The following is an 18197-nucleotide window of genomic DNA, read 5'->3' as shown; positions in this document are numbered from 1 at the left end:
CTTGCGCTCCAATCTTCTTCTTCTTCTTCTTCTACTAAGCTACTCTTATTTATTTATCTTTCCCTTGTGTGGCAAGCTCTCTTACTTCCACTTCTTCTCTTCACTTGCCTGGTTTGTCTCATGTGTTTTTATATAGTGCATATGAACCTATTCTCATGCTTTTTTTTCATGCTTGTTTAAAATTTCTAATTATAAATTTGTACTTCTATTTTTAATATGTTTTTATATCATATTTTTTTAAATTTTATGAAATCCAATAATTTATAAGTTTTGTAAAATTCAAGAACCTCAATTGGATTTTCCCATTGGACCTTCACAAAACTAATTATAATAACAAAGGTTTTTAACTTCATAAAGTACATAATTAACAATTAAACTAATGGTTAGAACCCATCAAGTACTCTAACCATTGGACATGCTCTAAGTTGGTCTGAGAAACCTGGAAGCAGTTGGAGCAGAGGCATTTGGTTCCCGTATGCTACTCTAAAATTTGCCTTGCCGATGTGAACTGCAGTAAAGGATCATCTTGCTACTGGAAAACAAATGTAAATTTGGAACGTGAATGCAACATGATGCAGTTTGTGTCAACATCCGACTGAAACAAGAAACCACTTGCTTTTAAATGTCAATTTTCTGCTAAAATTCTGGGCAGGCCTGACTCGAAGGTGCTAAAGGAAAAATAGTAAAATACACACATAACTTGGATGCGCTCATCACAGTACCACAGCAACAACACTCAACAAACAATTTGATTATTTATTTATTTACACTTTCAAAATCAAAGTACACTTAGATGTAAAAATAAATATTTTTGTTTGAATAAATTTAACATTCATTCAAAAAATGTTTTAAGCAAAGCTACCATAAAAACATTGTTTTAAGTTTCCTATACGATATTGTTTTACCATCGTTTGCTTATGACAGCAAGAACAGTCACTATGAAGTTTTGTATAGTAAATTTTTGGATTACTTTATTTTTTATTTTATGCACTTTTGAATGGTCTTAGTTTAGAAATCGTCAACATATGCAAAATGTTTAAAGACCTGACATCAACAAAGTGTGGGTTATTAAATTTGGTTAAAGTTTATTCTTCGAAGAAGTTTCAAACTTTGTAGATTGCGGAAAAAAGAAGTTTCAAACTTCCGTATGTGGAAATGATGATTATAGTTATACACTAGGATGAAATCCACACGAAACATGGAGTGAGTTTATATGATTTCTAAAGAGTAATTCTTGGATTCACTTTTTAAGATGAATTTATAGGTTCATTATTTCATATTTAATATTTTTTTAAAAATATTGTTAAATTAAATTATGTTTCATTTATATCATCTTCGCCGGCGTTTATCTGGTTTTATTAAGCTATTGGCTGTCGTTCTGTTGACGGAGTTCCGGTGTGCATGATTTTGGATTCTGGAGGAAGCACTTGCCTTCTCTGGTCTCGTGGTGGATGATGTTGGGTTTGTTAAGCCTTAAAACTAGTTAAGATTAATGTATGTGATGTTTTGGGTTTTGTTAAGCTTTTTCGCTTGCTGTAAGTGTTGGATTTTTGTTGGATTTAGATTTTTAATAAAATACTAGATGGCAAAAAAAAACAGTAAAATATTAATTTAGTATTTACATTTGACAAAAAAGGTTGAAAGTACTTGAAAGGACTAATTATATACGGACGGCCTAATGACTAATGAGAGGCCAATAGGCACATGGCTCCACCACCACTTTGACGAAACTGCCTCAGTTATCAGAGACTTTTTTTGATGGGATGTGTATTATTAGAGACTTTTCTTTAGCCAACCCTTGGTTTTATGCTTACTACCATTTATTCCCCATTGTTACCAATGCTAGTTAGATTCTAACTTCCCTTCAAATATCAAAAGCTTATTTAATACAAAGTTTTCCAACCAAAAGGCATGTCCAACTCAATTCCATATTTTTTTCTAAAATAGAGTAAAGGTAAATATATAGTAGAAGATGTTCAAACTCAACTTCATATCTCATTTCATTTTAATGTTTATTCCATAAATTGAATAATCTATTTTTTGTTGGTTCATGATTCTGTTATGGAATAAAAAAATGAAGTAGTAGTAAAGCACTTTTACTCTATATTTATTTTTACTCTATTTTAGAGTAAAAATGGAGTTTTACATTGGAGATGCTCTAATACCTTTTAACAATAGGTAATAATCAGTGCATGTTATTTTTTAAGTATTTTCATAAAAATATATATTTTTAAAATATAATAACAAAACATATGTAAAATATATCTTAATGATTTGATCAAATTGAAATTGCAAAAATATTTATTTTTTATCAGTTCAGTTTAATACATATTCTTAAACTTTGAAATCAAAATATTTTATATATTTTATTATGGTATATAGTTTAATTTAAATGATATTAAAATAGATATATATTTAATATAAATATCTGTAAATGAAATTTTACAATCATATGATTTTATGATCATCAGTATCTTGCTATAACAAAGATTAAGCCATTAACTATAAAAAAAATCAAAGTGAAACTTTTTTCAAAAAAAATTAATTTTTATATTCCTTTTAAAAATTTTAAAATATTTTATATACATAAAATCTAAATTTTAATTACTTCATTGTTAAAATTATTTTCATAATATAAATTAAAACAAAAGAAAATGATACATAAAATTGTTATCAGATCTTTATTATTCAAAATTATTAATTATCCTATATATTTTTATTATATTAGATAATTCCGTAGCTTTTATTTTTTTAAAAAAGAAAAATATTTTTTTTATAAATTACTAACTAATTTTATGGTTAATTTAATAAAAATCTAATATATATTTTGATCGACCAACCATTTTTTTAAGAATTCTAAAATTTATTATAGTGATAGCACATAACAACACTCAAACGTTATAATGAATATCACTTATTTCATTTGCAAACTTTATTTCTTTATGGGATTATGCGCAGTCAAGATTTTATAGAATTAAATAAATATTGATATCAATTAACACCATTAATCCATCCATAATGTGTTTTTTTCTTTCCAAAAAAGGAAAACTTAATAACAAAGGTCGAACTGACTTCAGCGTATTTTCTAAAATAGCATTCTTTTAAATGATGTAAAAAAGCATTCTTCTAAATATAGAGTAAAAAAATATTTATTTTTAAAAAGTATAAAGAAAATGGTAATATCATTATTCTAATATTTATTTCATCCTGATATTACACATGTTATAGTGTTGATGATATAGTTTGACATGAGATGTAAGATATGATGCTAAAATTATATATAGTGATGAGAACATATATTAGAATAACATTCATAATTGTAACCTTTATATTTATATTTTTAAGAATACAATCCACATTAAATTAAAACTGTAATTAGAACTAAAAGATAATTTAAAATTTAAATATGAAATATGAAATTAATTTAAATATAACCAGAAACCAACGAAATATTTAATTATAGTATATTGTTTAAAACAAAATTTTAATCACATAACAACACAAAAAATTATACTAATACAAAATTACATATGAGACATACTGATCTTTATTAGTGAGCTTAAAAGTAAGCATTTACGTCGAATTATAAGACTAGTTTAAATTAGAATAGACAATAGTTATCCTATAAATTTGAACTTTAGAATGACATGATATGCGACAACAAAATCTCGGCTATATTATCGAGTTGATGACAACCTGCTTTCAATTGCGAAGTGCAACTACATGAATGAGCTGTCTCTCGACTTTTAACCGTTTCACCGGTTAATGCCTAGTTATAAAACATTCTGCCACATCGTCTTAGTTAAACTGGACAACAAAACAAACTTTAGGTTTCGGTTAGGTTTCTGATAACAAAATATTGTAGACAGTATTGTTACTCTCCGGGTTTGAGGAAAATGCTCCCACATACACTGAACCTGAAAACAATCTTTAGAAACTTAGGTGAAGGCATTTCGAGACAAGGAAATGAGAGATCGTCACATGCTTTTCTCTGAATAAAAAGTATATATAATGGGAACTTTCACCAGACCAAACGGAATATTTTCTTTACTCGTGAAACAATAACTTAAGAACTGAGTCACTGTACATTCCCCCTCAAAATCCGTATTTTGTAATTTATGAAAATCAAAAGGTAGAATATTTTGAAGTGCGTACTACACTACTACTGAATAATGCAATATCATCTACATCATAGACAACAAATTTTTAAAACATTAATATGCATAGAAGCATAAATTAATAGTAAAAAATAAATAACTACTAAAAAAATCTTCAAGGGTTCACTCTATTTTTTACTCTAAAATAGAGTGATTCTATAATAGAGATGAAGTTTTCTTTAATGGTTCAATATTTTAGAGTAGAAAATAGAATGATGAATAAAAAAAACAAATTACTCTATATTTGGAGTAAACCTATTTTTCACTCTATAGTACCATCGGAGCATTTTTTACTCTAAACTCTATTTTAGAGTGAAAAATAGAATGAGGTTGAAGATGCCGTAAGAGCATCTCCAACCCATAGCATCTCCAACCCATACCTATTTTTTACTCTATAATTCTCACAAAAATAGAGTAACTATATTATACAGTAAGTTTTGCTTCAATAGTTCATTCTACAATAGAGTTAATTACTCTATTATAGAAGAGAAAATAGAAGGATTTCATTTTTTCACTTCAAATATAGAATGAAAAAATGAAATTCTTCTATTTTATACTATATAATAGAATAACTCTATTATAAAATAAATCGTTAGAACAAAACTTACTCAAAATAGATTAATCTGGAGATATTCCAGGCCCATGGAGAAGTCCAGACTAATCTCTAAGGGGAGGTGCAGTCCACGGATAGACATTTTCTCCAGGTATTCAAATAGGGTCTAAAGCATATGCACATATCCGTATAAGATGACCAAGATAATTGTGGCTTACTTTCGCGCATCAGGTGTAGGGCTGGGCGTTCGGATACCCATTCGGGTTTCGGTTCAGTCCATTCGGGTTTTGGGTTTTCGGGGTCAAAGATTTCAGCCCCATTCGGATATTTCTAAATTTCGGTTCGGGTTCGGTTCGGATTTTTGCGGGTTCGGTTCGGGTTCGGATAACCCATTTAAAATGTTTTTAAATTTTTAAAATTCATTAAATACTTTAAATTTTCAAAATCTATAAGAAAGATAATATATTACATATAAATTTTCATAACATATATGTCAAAATACCTTAATTTAACATATAAATTGGTTTTCTTTGAATATTTGGATAAAAAATCAATAGATATTTAACTATTTTTAGTGTTTTCAGTATACTTTAGCTATTTTAAATATTTACTTTTGACTATTTGCATATATTTTTTGAGTATTTTGGAAAACTTAAAGGTATCTTATATATTTTTTAATATACATTATATATAAAAATAATGTATATATTTAATATTTAAGTATATAAATTTATTTCGGATATATTCAGGTACCCAAAATACTTCGGTTCGGATCGGGTTCGGTTTCGGTTCTTTAAATACCGAAATTTTGAATCCGTTCGGATATTTAATCAATTTCGGTTCGGGTTCGGTGTTACTTTTTCGGATCGGGTTCGGTTTGGTTTTTCGGGTTCGGATTTTTTGCCCAGCCCTAATCAGGTGAATCGAATCTGAAACATGTTAGTATCTCAGTCCCGTCTCCTTACCACTTGACCACAATCACTCGGTCAACTTACTCAAAATAGAGTTGCTCTATTTTGTGGAAATTATATAGTGAAAAATAGGTGTGAAAATCTATATGATATAGTCACTACTCGTTTGTCTCATTCTCTTTCAAATGCAGTTATCCCATCTCTGTATGAACATGATGGGTCGTCCCTTTTGTATCATAATATTTTTTTACCATAATATTTTGAATGCATTTTCTAAAAAGAGAAGAACCAAAAAAATACACCCACACCCCGAAAATATTTTCATGTGTACACACACCATTTCGTAAGTTTTTTTTCAGAAAATTTGTAGGGTATCAAGAAGAGAGCGAGAGTCGTTATCCAAATTTCACGTGAGCGTATGCGAACTTATTAAATGAAATATACAAGTACAGTTACACAGACCAAAGACTTATTACTAGTGCATGTTAGTAGGTCAATGCATTAGTATTTGAATAAAAATACAACTAAATAGTGTAATTAAAACCAGGGAATAATTAGTAGTTAGGAATTAGGATATCAAGATTATGGGAAGAGATAATTTGGTTGTAGATACGATGGACCAGTAAAGGAAAATATCTTACCATATCTCCATTAATAACACTGTCTTGTCTTAAATCTACAATTTGGCTTTCACTAATTGGACATTATCTTACTCCCTCTTTTAGAAGGGTTCCAAGGAAGCTTACGCGAAGCTCCTCCTGACATCGAAACATGTGCTTCGGTTCTCTGCGGTTCACGACTGATGTAATGTAAGGTTTAACTTGTTCCACTATTATTTTAGTTGATAACTTTATTTATAAGACAATGTTGAGAAAACAAAAAAGACGACATTAAATAGACCTTTTATAATTGAGATGTTATTGCTTAAGGATCAGAACAAAATATTTTATGTAGGAGAAATGGAGATCATTAAAAGTATGTTAAAAAATGCAGATCACACTAATTACTTCTTTTTTATGTGCACCAGATCACACTAATTACTAAATCATCAAATTTGACTGAATTGTGTAAAAAAAAATATCTAAAAAAATACCACGTTTAATGGATTAATAATAAATATCATATTGACAAACTAGCAATCATATTATCATATTAAAAAATATAGTGAAATTTAAATTATATAAAATTCGCTACAATTACAAATTTTTCATAAAGAGAATTTTTTGTTCTTAGTTAAAAAATAATAATTTTTGATGAGAGATTTTCAAAAACCTTGAAAGATCCATGTAAAAGCTTCTTAAATAAGAAAATGGTATAGGTCTCTTTTCGAGAGATTTTCCATTAATATGTTTAATGCAGATACCCTGGTTCCTCATTTGGAGATTCATAATCTTCTTTCTTTTTTTTTTTCCTTTTTCAACTTTTAATAGTGAAATCCATTGAGTACTTTGAATATTGCTCTAAATTTCAGACATGTATTCTCTCATTTAAATGATAAAAAATAATATCTAGTTAAAATTTACTTTCTTAAATATATTTTTGAGTATTTACGCTATTAAAATAAAATGAATATCTACAATAAATATTATTATTGTTACTATTTATTTTTCAGTAATTATCAACTAATGATATTTATTTAATTCAAATAGTTTCAATTAGTGTTTTAAAAATGTACAAAATACCTTAAAATATATAAAATTTATTTTTTGGAACAATTTTTTAAAATGAAATCCTACTGATCGCGACATATTTTGTCTGTTTTTTGTTGTAGGTTCTAATCCAAAATAACAGAAACTCTTAATTAATCGTAGTATTTTTCTTTTAAATAACTATAACTTCCACAAGTCAGAAAGTCTCTGAAGAATCCAAAATGTTTATCGTTCAAAAGAAAAAAATTGTTTTAGATTCCTCAAAAGCTGTTACACCATAACTTAACACTCTCTTTAATTGGTTTAATCAATTTGAGAAAAAAAAGGAAATGATTGCAGTGGAAAACGCTCAACCTCTGAAACGCTCTCATTTGCCAAGGGTCCAGCTTACAGCTGTATTCCAAATCCCCAACCGTTTTCTTGGAAGATTCTCTTTTGATGTTAACGTCACATACAGACGCCTTTCCAATCGCACCGCCAATCGCTGACTTGTTTTTAAATCAAATTTAAAAGTTAACTTTAACTTCCTGAAGAAAAAAAATTAAATACGTAATAATCATTACAAGCCGTTGTGGTATCAGACTTCTCACGTTACATCTTCAAAAGCATAATTACGCACATATCTATCCTGGTTTACGCAAAATTAAATAATCGTCTCCTACGAATTTTGAATTTTTGCAAGTGCTTGCAGAGGGAGATTTCACTCTTAAACTTGTGTTTTATTTTACGTTATATTTTACTTTTAAAAAAGAATTAAATTTAAATTTTAAATGAAGTCAAAAACACTAAAGAGTGTAGTTTAGTTTGAACTTTTTTTCTTTAAATTTTCAAAATTTCCAATTTTCCAATTTTGATGCGGATCGGTATTTCGCCATGTTTGAGTTTTTATAAATAGATATTTATACTTCTAAGGATTAATTAATTAAATTTAAGGTTTATAGCTTAGGAGTATAGTTTAATATTTTTTTTAAAAAAATACTTAAAATGGAAAATAATAGTCTCAAAAATAATTTTCAGATTTTAAAATAAAATTATGAAAAAGTTAAAAACACAAAAAATTTAAGATGGTCAAACTCAAAGACGTATCACTCAAAATAGTAATAAAACATTTAAAATAATTATTATATTATATATCTATAAAGTAAAGGTAGAATATATTTTGCATTATTAAAGATTTTTGTTCGTCATTTTCTATTCATGTGTTCTTTTGGTTTAAAACATATGTTTTATTGTCATTTGTGAGAATAACCTTTATTTATTTGACAAATAAATTTAAAATTAAATTATTTATTTTCTCTAAACTTTGAATAAACATTAAAACTCAAAATTTTAAATTGCAACTCGTAAGTTTTTACTTTTAAAAAAGAATTAAATTTAAAATTTTAAATGAAGTCAAAACACTAAAGAGTGTAGTTTTAGTTTGAATTTTTTTCAAATTTCCAATTTTCCATTTAAGATAATTCATTTCACTCTTAAAAGCAAATATTACTGTAAATCAGTTGCTAAAAAAATTAGTGTAAATCAGTTAATTTTGAAACTGAAAAAATAATTTGCTGTTAAAAACGAGAAAAAACTTACCGGTAGGGCCGGTGAGCATCACATCTCGTATTAATAGTCCCTCTCTCACTTATTATCCTCTCAAAATCGTTTCTCCTCTCAAAACAAAAAACAAAGAGAACGCATTAAAACGCTCCGACAGAATTCAAACAAAAAAAAAAGAGATCCGACGATGTCTGGTTCGACCCGAAAAGAAACTGATCGGATAAAAGGTCCATGGAGTCCCGAAGAAGACGAGCTCTTGCAGACGCTAGTGCAAAAACACGGACCAAGAAACTGGTCTCTGATAAGCAAACCTATCTCTGGACGTTCCGGTAAATCTTGCCGTCTCCGTTGGTGCAACCAGCTCTCTCCGGAGGTTGAGCACCGTTCTTTTTCGCCGGAGGAAGACGAGACGATCTTACACGCGCACGCTCGGTTCGGTAACAAGTGGGCCACTATCGCTCGGCTTCTCAATGGTCGCACCGATAACGCGATCAAGAATCACTGGAACTCTACGTTGAAGCGGAAATGCAGAGGTGGTTGGACGTCCGACGACGGTGGAAACGGAGGGTATGATGGTAATTTAACGGATGAGCAGCCGTTGAAACGGACAGCGAGCGGTGGTGGAGGAGGAATTGTGTCGACGGGGTTGTTTATGAATCCCGGAAGTCCATCGGGATCTAACGTCAGCGAGCAATCTAGTGGAACTGTTTTGCATGTTTATAAGCCGACGGCGAGACCTGGTGCTGTGGTGATTGAATCGACGGTGAAAGATCCGGCGACTTCTCTGAGTTTGTCTCTGCCTTGTGTCAACGAGTCAACTCAAAGAAAAGACACGGCGGAGCTGTTTCCGGTGAGGAAACAAGAGGAGGAGAGGGAGAGATTTAATGGGGACTTCATGACGGTGGTGCAGGAGATGATTAAGACGGAGGTGAGGAGTTACATGGCGGGTTTACAGCTAGGAAACGGCGGAGGAGGAAGTGGTTCGTGTGTGGTGCAAGGAGTTAATGGGCCTAGTGTAGGGTTTAGGAACTTTATTGAGATTGTGAAGATTGAGTAGTGAGAGAGATGAAATAATACTAAAGAGTTCTATTCTTACACGACACAAACATAAAACTAAGAAAAAGCACTAGCCTATAAGCTTCGGTCATACAGACTTCTATGACATGGTTTAATCAAGACATGTAACATTAGCCAATAAAGCAACTCACAAGGCAAGGTGATGCCGCCACTATATGTCCCAATGCTCTGTAAACCGGTCCTATACATGCTCTGTATATATCATGCTGTGTATATATCATGTCCCAATGCTCTGTAAACCCGTCCTATACATGCTGTGTATATATCATCAAACACCAACCATATTAAAGACTCAGCCAATACTCGAAACCCATCCAACAAAAGAAGGAAATGAGTCAATGACTGCTATACACACCTGCGATGGCCAAGGGCCATTTGAACGAAATCGGATCCAGGCAATAGCAACTGATAAAATAACCACAGCCTTGCTGTAAAACTCACCAAACTCATCCAGCAATCTCTGAAAGTTTAGGTTTATTAGAGTTTGCTTCCTCGGTAAACTGTAGAATCTTGTTTCCTGTCGACTCATTCCATGCCTTTGTAGCCTAATTATGATAGTCACTTGAAGAAAGATAAGCTAGAGAGCTAAGAAAAACGCAAGCAAAGTTGTAACAACCTGTCCCGTGGGATTTAGTCTGACACTGCAAAACAGTGATCCTAACCCTAACATGTAAGCTAAGCTCTTCCCAGATAGGTTGTTGATGTGTTTGGTGACAACTGTGCATGTCAATTGATGACAACTTATTCTGTAAGAGAGTTGTTAAATGATGAGATCTAGTTTCGAAAAACGCCAAACGCACCGCACCAACAATTTACCTGGAGAGAACTTATTTTTTTGTTTACCAGAAGGTGTCTGGGTCTTCGGCCCAAATAATCTCCCAGACTCTGGACCAACCGACGCTAATACCACTTGTGACATAAAACATCTCTCCCAAATAGTGGTAGTTACAGCTGCAATCTCTTTACCATCAGAACTAACTTGTTCTCCTCTGTGTAATGCCTCTTTCCACACTCCCATATGCCTGCCCTCTCTTTATATGTCCATGACCCACCCACCCAAGAATTTGCTTACTAATACTTTAATCATTTCATAATTTTTTTTTCGCGCCTAGGTTTCACTAGGATGAACGAGGTCTGAAAGGCATAACATGAAGCATAATGTGTCATACTGATTTTATTCTAGATTTCATCTACTCAATTAGGTATTTACATGCTTCAAGTAAAACACTCAAAAAAGTATTTTACAAATGAAATAGTTTAGTTAATTCTTCAATTAAACAAAAGTTCATAAACCAACCACAATGACATAAATGGTGGAGAAGTTTCTAAAAAAATATGGTTGAGAATGTGTTTGCATTCCTTTTTTTTTAACTTTTTTTCTTTTCTTAATAGTTAGATATTCTTTAAAATAATAGGGGATAATTTACATCAATAAACATGGAAATTGAGGTAACAAAAAAGTGAGTCGTTCACTTAATTCGTGTGAATCGTTGACAAAAAGAATCTGTGTAAACCAATTTCTCAATCTCGCTAATCACTTATGTAGCAGTTATCGGTTAAGGCGTTAACAAACCAAACCAAACCATTCGAATTACAGCTTGGGAAAAAAGATCAACCAATCACTACGATTTGATTGCATACTTGTACTACTGAGTTTACTGTATTTCGGACAATGCTATTAACATGAATCTCACTTTGCGCATTGATCTACTTTTATTTCCAAGGGTTATATTTATGTGTGCATTAATATCTTAGGATTAAAACTAGTTTATGTATTTTGACCAAAATAAAAAATGCTCTTCCTTTTCAAAAATACTTGTTTTAGGATGTTTTCACATTTTAATAAAATATATTTTGTGATTAACTATTTTCTATAATTTTTAACCAATAAAAATTTAATAAACATAATTAGTTACCATTATTACATAACAAAAAGTGCATTATGTAAAAAATATATCTGTTAGAAAAAAATATTTTTTCAGCAAAACATAGATATTTTGTAACAGAGGAGTGTGAAGTTTATGTATTAGTCCGAGACCTCATAGTTAAATGCTAAAAAGAAAGGTTTGGGATGCCAACACATTTCATGTTTTATCCGTCTGCTAAACGAAACTAAGTCACATTTTACCTGGACACTTAATATTAATATGAGCCTTTGTTTTTGGCTAGTTTGAATACCCCCGGAGAGAAGGTTTACGTCTATCCATTGCAATGCACCTATTTTTGTAAATTAGTATAGATTATTCCACAGATCTGAAGTACCTCAGGTTAATAAAAAAAATTATGTATTAATTTTGGAAGTCTTTTTATCTAACGGTTTAGAACTTTAGAGTAATTAATGGGGATGTTTTGTACAAGAAAGTTTGGAGTTTTATTCTCAGATAATGCTTCTACATATATAAATTTACTCGAAATTTCTATCATGATACAATTAGAACCTTTCATCGTAATTCCATATATCAAAAAATAAAGATACACTAGATTACGATCTGCCTTCTCAAAGGGGATATATTTTTGTTTATTTTTCTTGAAAGTTTTAATTTTTATATTTAGATTTTTGTATAATTATATTTAAATTTAGTATCAATTAATTTGATAGAATAGTTTTTTAAATAAATAAAATACATTATTGTTCCAAACATTTATCAATTGGACATGATTCTATTTTAATAGAATACTAGGTTTTAACCCGCACTTTAAAAGTGCGGGACCTTTTTGTTATAATTTAGTACAAAAAAATTCAAAGATGATTTTTATAAAAACATTTTTATTACTATATTAAAACTCTGATATGGGTTGTTGATATCAAAATTAAAATGAGTTTTTTCTACCATATATCTTAGGGGTGGGTACTTCGGTTATCTTCTCGGTTCGGTTCAGGGTCGGGTTAGTTTGTTTAGTTCGGTTCTAGTAATTTCCAACTGAAGTAAATCATAGTTAGTTTAGTTCAGTTTTTCGGTTCGGTTCGGTTTCAAACCGAACCATTCGGGTTGGAAAAATCTTCAATCGAATTATTTGAAAAAGATTTCGATTTGGTTTGAATCGGTATCGATTTGGTTAGTTCCGTTTGACTCGGTTCGGTTTGAATTTTTTTCCCACCCCTAATATATCTAAACCGAGTATTTCTTGAAATATCTTATCGTGGTAACCGATGATCCGTACTTTAACAGCGATGTTATTTTATTTGTAAATTTTAATTTGAAAATTTAAATATTTTGATCCGTGTTTCTGAAGCTTAAGTAACTTATGGTTTGAAATTATAGTAAATTTACATTTTTATATTTTATCATATATAATTTATGTTAAAATTCACATAGATATTATATTTTAATTATTTTTCAGTGAGTTCAAACTTTGTATCTTTAAAAAAAATTGAATATGCGATATATTCATTTTTTCCAGCCTTAAAGTTGGATGAGTAATCATTTATTAGAAATGTTATTTTCTGTCTTATTATAATTATAAAATATTGTTTTCAATTTTGATTTTAAAAATAGAAATGGAACACTTATTTTGGAATTTGTAAAAATAAATATAATAGTATAATATATAGTATCAAATATAATTTCAAAGTTATTTTCATATGATAAAAATGTATATGTATCGTTCTTTTGTTTGAATTTAACTAATTGGGTATGTGCAGTAAACTGTCAATCACTAAGTTATGTTATAATCATATTAAACACCATTTATCTATGTTAGTTACGATGATAATATATATTGAAACAAAGAAAATAAAAATGTAAGTTTACATAGGAAAAAAACGTCTATGTCCTATCATATATACAAATAAAAATGTGACTATTTAATTCAAATTCTATGTAAAACTATATTAGGCTGAATATTGTTTGTTCAGATTTTCAAAAGATCTCTTCAAAATATTTTAGATAATTTAAATTAATATATTTCAGTGGTATTCCTGTAAATAGTTTGAAAAATTAAGGGGATGTCTGAAAAATGTCTGCTGTTTTAATTGTATTGACTAGATTTCGACGCGCACAACCGTGCGAGTTTTATTTTCAGTTTTATATGCATATATATTTATTTAGATCATTAGTATTATACATTTTCAATTTTTAATTTTAATTATATATTTAAATATTTATAAAGCTATTTCAAAATACAATAGTGTATAGTTTGAATGTTGTAAATAATCAATTGTTTAAACTATCGTACATATTTTTTGTTTCTTATTATATATTTATTTTATTGTATTTGCATTTAGTTATTAAACATATTGACATGTGCATAAAAAACATATTTGACAATTATTTTTTATTTAATTTATGTTAAATTTTTACCCGCCTTTCAAAACTAGATTTCATTTTAGCATTATTTTCTATGTTTATTCATTTTATACAATATATTATTATATTTATAAAAGTGAAAGATATGTTAATTTATACATGTAGTATATATCCTGTTAATGTTAAGCCCCTCTGTCATCATATTATATTTTTAAGATAAATATTTTATTTTTATGAAAATAAAATTTAAAAATTATCAAATTTAATATAATTTTATCATATTAAGTTCAATATGATAAAATTAACATGATTGATTGTGATTATATAATAGATAAAAGTAAGATATAATATTTTATTTTTCATTTTATAAAAGACAACAGAATATATTAATGAATAATAATATTTCAAAACTAATTACAGAATTAGTTAAAATAATTTACATATAATTTTGAAAATTAAGATCTTGTTAAGATCTTCTTAATAGATTTTCGAAATTTAAAATATATATATTTAAATTTAAATGAAATGATATTAATATGTGTATGTTAACCAATCCTAATTTTTAGGATTAATAGATTAGAAATGATATATTATCAAACCATATGTTTAGTAATTAATGAATGGTAAATCATTTCTAGTTAATGATACTTTTTTAAAAATATCACACATGAATCAAGGTTGTAACTTCTGTTTTAATATAATAGATATATACGAATGATGTATGTAAATTCTTCACATGCTGAATCTTTGTGGAAGGAGTACAATTGTTAATTCAAGAACTTTTTTAATAATTGTTGTCACAATTTGTAATACTAAAAATCCAAAAAGTAAATTTATATATTAAACAAAATAATCAATCAATTTTAATGTATTTGTTTCAAAGAAACTACAACCAGTAACAAACAAACAAAAAAATCCTACGGAGAAAAGAATGAGGTTCACCAATTCTTGGTTTCCTCCAAAATGTTCTCCCTTATTGTATTCGTATGGTAAAGGTAAAGAAAAAGAAAAATCCTTATAAATAATCTGTAAGGTATTAACTAATAAAGAAACGAAAGAAGTAATGAATGTCTGAAACTAGACCCCAGCAGCCACCTTAATCAATTCGATCGGAACTCGGAATCACTGGTTCCTTAGTTAGTGACCAGGTCCGCTCGTACTGGGACCAGAGTGCTTACCATATACAACCGGCTCACTCCGATCCACGAATTGATGACCCTCACCACCAGAGCTAGGACCCGAGTCCTTGATCGCTCCAAGTGACAAACCATCGAAGAACTTAGCCACTAGCTTCTCCTCGGCCTTCGTTAAACCCAGCGGACGAGCCTCCACCACAAGAACCGAACCCACCAATACGAAAAACAGAATCGAACCCAAAATAACCTTGTTCACCATCATTTTGTTTAGTGGTTTTTGAGAAACAGAAAGTCTTTTTCTTTTATATGTTCTCACTAGTCAATATCGTGATGATGAAGTTTGTTGTGAGGAGTTTGTGGACTCGGAGTTGGATTATATAGCCTTGAAGGAGAAGAGAAGTTTGAATTTTATTAGCTTTGACTTCATAAGTTTAGAATTCAACACAACACTACTTCCTGGGAAAATACCGAGGTTGCCTCTTATTCTTTGTCGCCTTATTTTAAAAAGAAAAGTATAATGTGGATCAATAGAAAAGCCATCAAGGAGGAATGAAAATGATTTTCTCTTCCTGGCTGAAGAAATCATTGATTTTTTTCCTCTGATTGTTTGGAGCAGACTTTTCGATGTAAACTATAAAAAAAAATTGGAATTCAAATCTACTGGATATTATTTAGGATTCTATTATTATATCATTTTTACCAAGAATTTTTGTGGGTATTATTTTATAGAAATATCAGCTTAATAGGTTATAATTAAATTTTAATATGAAAGATGTATTTCATAGAAACAACCAGAACTCGACCCGCGCTGAAACGCGGATGAGTTTCTTTATTTATGAATGTTAGTATTTATAAACTTTTGCATACTACTCCCTCTGCTTCATAATAAGTGTCATTCTAAGCTCATTTTCTTGTTACACAAAGAGTGTCACTTTACAATTCTAATGTAAATTATACTAACTTTCAGCTGAAAATTAATTGCAAACTGCATTGATTTTATAAATAATTTTATTTATCTAAAATACTATTGGTCAAAGAGGTATAATTAATTACAATTTACATATATTTTAACAACTTTCTTAATCTGTGTGAAAAATGTCACAACGACACTCTTTAAGAAACGGAGGGAGTATTAGTTATTATGAAGTCCATTAAACAATATATACCTGAAATATATTTTATTTGAAATTGATTTTCAAATTTGAAATTTGCATGAATATATATATACTTTTGGGGGTAAATTTTATAAAAAATTTACATTGATGATCATGACCAAAAGGGTCACTGATTAATATACGTAGTCCTGATTTTATAAATGTGTAACTAATAATATTGTATTGACCTGAATGAGAATTTTGTAATTTAATGATAAATTTTTAATTTTTGATTTTTTATAGAATTTAATGTTGTATAATATATATCAAAGTTGGATTTATTTAAGTGGACAAACAAAATAATTAAATAATATAATGTTTGTTGGCTAAATACTTTGGATTATAGTATCAGCTGTCTTATATTCCTTTTAGATTTAGATAATGTAGTTGCTAATAACAAATAATTATCCCTTAAATATTTGGTCTTGATATTAACCTTACCTTTAACTACTTTAAATACTGTTAGTGTTTTGTAGGATCATTTCAAATTTCAATAACAACTTTCTAAAGTAAACAAAAAAATAGAACCTTAAATTTATAGGTTTGATATGCAGATGCAACCAATTTAACATCAGCATTATTTTGTTTTTGTTTTCTATAGTACTATTATATAATTACCCGTGTATACCAATATTGTGAAACAATAAACTATTGTAGGCTTTGCATAATTCCGTTGTTACTCTGCAAACATCTCTTCAACTAATCTTCCACACATTTTTTTACTGTTGCAATTATGCAACAGATCTTTCATAAAAAAAAAAAATCTAAATACCAACATTTATTTTTGAATTTTCGACCGCAACGGGCTCGTAGTACCCCCTTTTCTTTCTTGATCCAGCCTTTTCTTCTCTTCGGTAGTGAATCACCTACTCAAAAAAATAGGGAACCTGTTGCTTCTAGAATTTGCCCTCTCTCGGCTCGATGTTGTTCCAGCCTACTACGAGGATCCGTTGCCATTAAGAGAAAATATCACATTTTGTTTGTTTAGATTATATAAATTATTAAATTATTAAATTAAGTAGACTGAATCATATGGTTTTAATAACATCCATGACATACCTAATCCATGGTGAACTTAAGGGTTGAGTAAGATGACCAGGATTATAAGGCATCCCACATCTGAGATGTTTCCAAATGTGTTGGTACTAGTTTTTCTTTTAACTAAATCTAAAGTCTTAGTTTCTCGATTGATCATTTCAGTGCTACACGTTTTTGTTTGCATAAGAGAAGTTTGTTGTTCTAGGTATGTAATAGTGATTTATTGAAAATTTGTTAACTAGGAGATAGCTACATGTATTTGTTATTATGTGTAATGTCATTATCTAAATCTTTGTTTTATTTTTCTTTGTTGGTAAAATTGTAAGTTAGATTTTTAATGTGAGCTTCCTTTTTCTTTATATTTTGTTCCAAATTACATATATAAGAAATATATATATATATAAATTTAAAATATATATTACCTATTAAAATGTAAAATCTTTAAAATATAATATATTTTTAAATAATTTTACTTATATTTTAAATTTTTTTGCCTCCTTTTTACATATTGATTTCTAAATCACAAATATAAAAATAATTTTTTTTTATAAAATATAAAACGTGCTATATTATATATTAATTCATAAAAAGGGAATTTTACGAAAACATAAGTTTGATATTCTAAAAAGAAATAGCTTTCCTTTTAAAATCTCAAATAGTATAATAAATATTTAAAAGGACTAAAACATGTATTTGCCAATCTTTTTATCAGTTGGTTACAAAAATTAAAAAC

The 18197-nt window shown here is 29.0% G+C and overlaps 2 protein-coding genes across 2 annotated transcripts; one reads left to right on the top strand and one right to left on the bottom strand.

Moving 5' to 3' along the window:
- Positions 1 to 8874: 8874 nt before the first annotated feature.
- Positions 8875 to 9903, top strand: LOC108849314 (transcription factor MYB73). The gene has a single exon (XM_018622861.2). The coding sequence runs from the start codon at positions 9000 to 9002 to the stop codon at positions 9867 to 9869; it is 870 nt and encodes a 289-aa protein (XP_018478363.2). The 5' UTR covers positions 8875 to 8999; the 3' UTR covers positions 9870 to 9903.
- A 5065-nt stretch (positions 9904 to 14968) lies between these two features.
- Positions 14969 to 15632, bottom strand: LOC108833714 (PAMP-induced secreted peptide 2). Its single transcript, XM_018607122.2, has one exon. It carries the CDS (start codon positions 15532 to 15534, stop codon positions 15274 to 15276), a length of 261 nt encoding a protein of 86 aa, XP_018462624.1. The 5' UTR covers positions 15535 to 15632; the 3' UTR covers positions 14969 to 15273.
- Between the last annotated feature and the right edge of the window lie 2565 nt (positions 15633 to 18197).

The sequence above is a fragment of the Raphanus sativus genome, chromosome 4, assembly GCF_000801105.2.
Source record: "Raphanus sativus cultivar WK10039 chromosome 4, ASM80110v3, whole genome shotgun sequence".
NCBI lineage: Eukaryota > Viridiplantae > Streptophyta > Magnoliopsida > Brassicales > Brassicaceae > Raphanus > Raphanus sativus.
This window is presented reverse-complemented; position numbering and strand designations above follow the sequence as displayed.

Bases quoted from the DNA above. Each gene is read 5' to 3' on its own strand.
- LOC108849314 (XM_018622861.2), top strand. From the start codon at position 9,000: ATGTCTGGTTCGACCCGAAAAGAAACTGATCGGATAAAAGGTCCATGG.
- LOC108833714 (XM_018607122.2), bottom strand. From the start codon at position 15,534: ATGATGGTGAACAAGGTTATTTTGGGTTCGATTCTGTTTTTCGTATTG.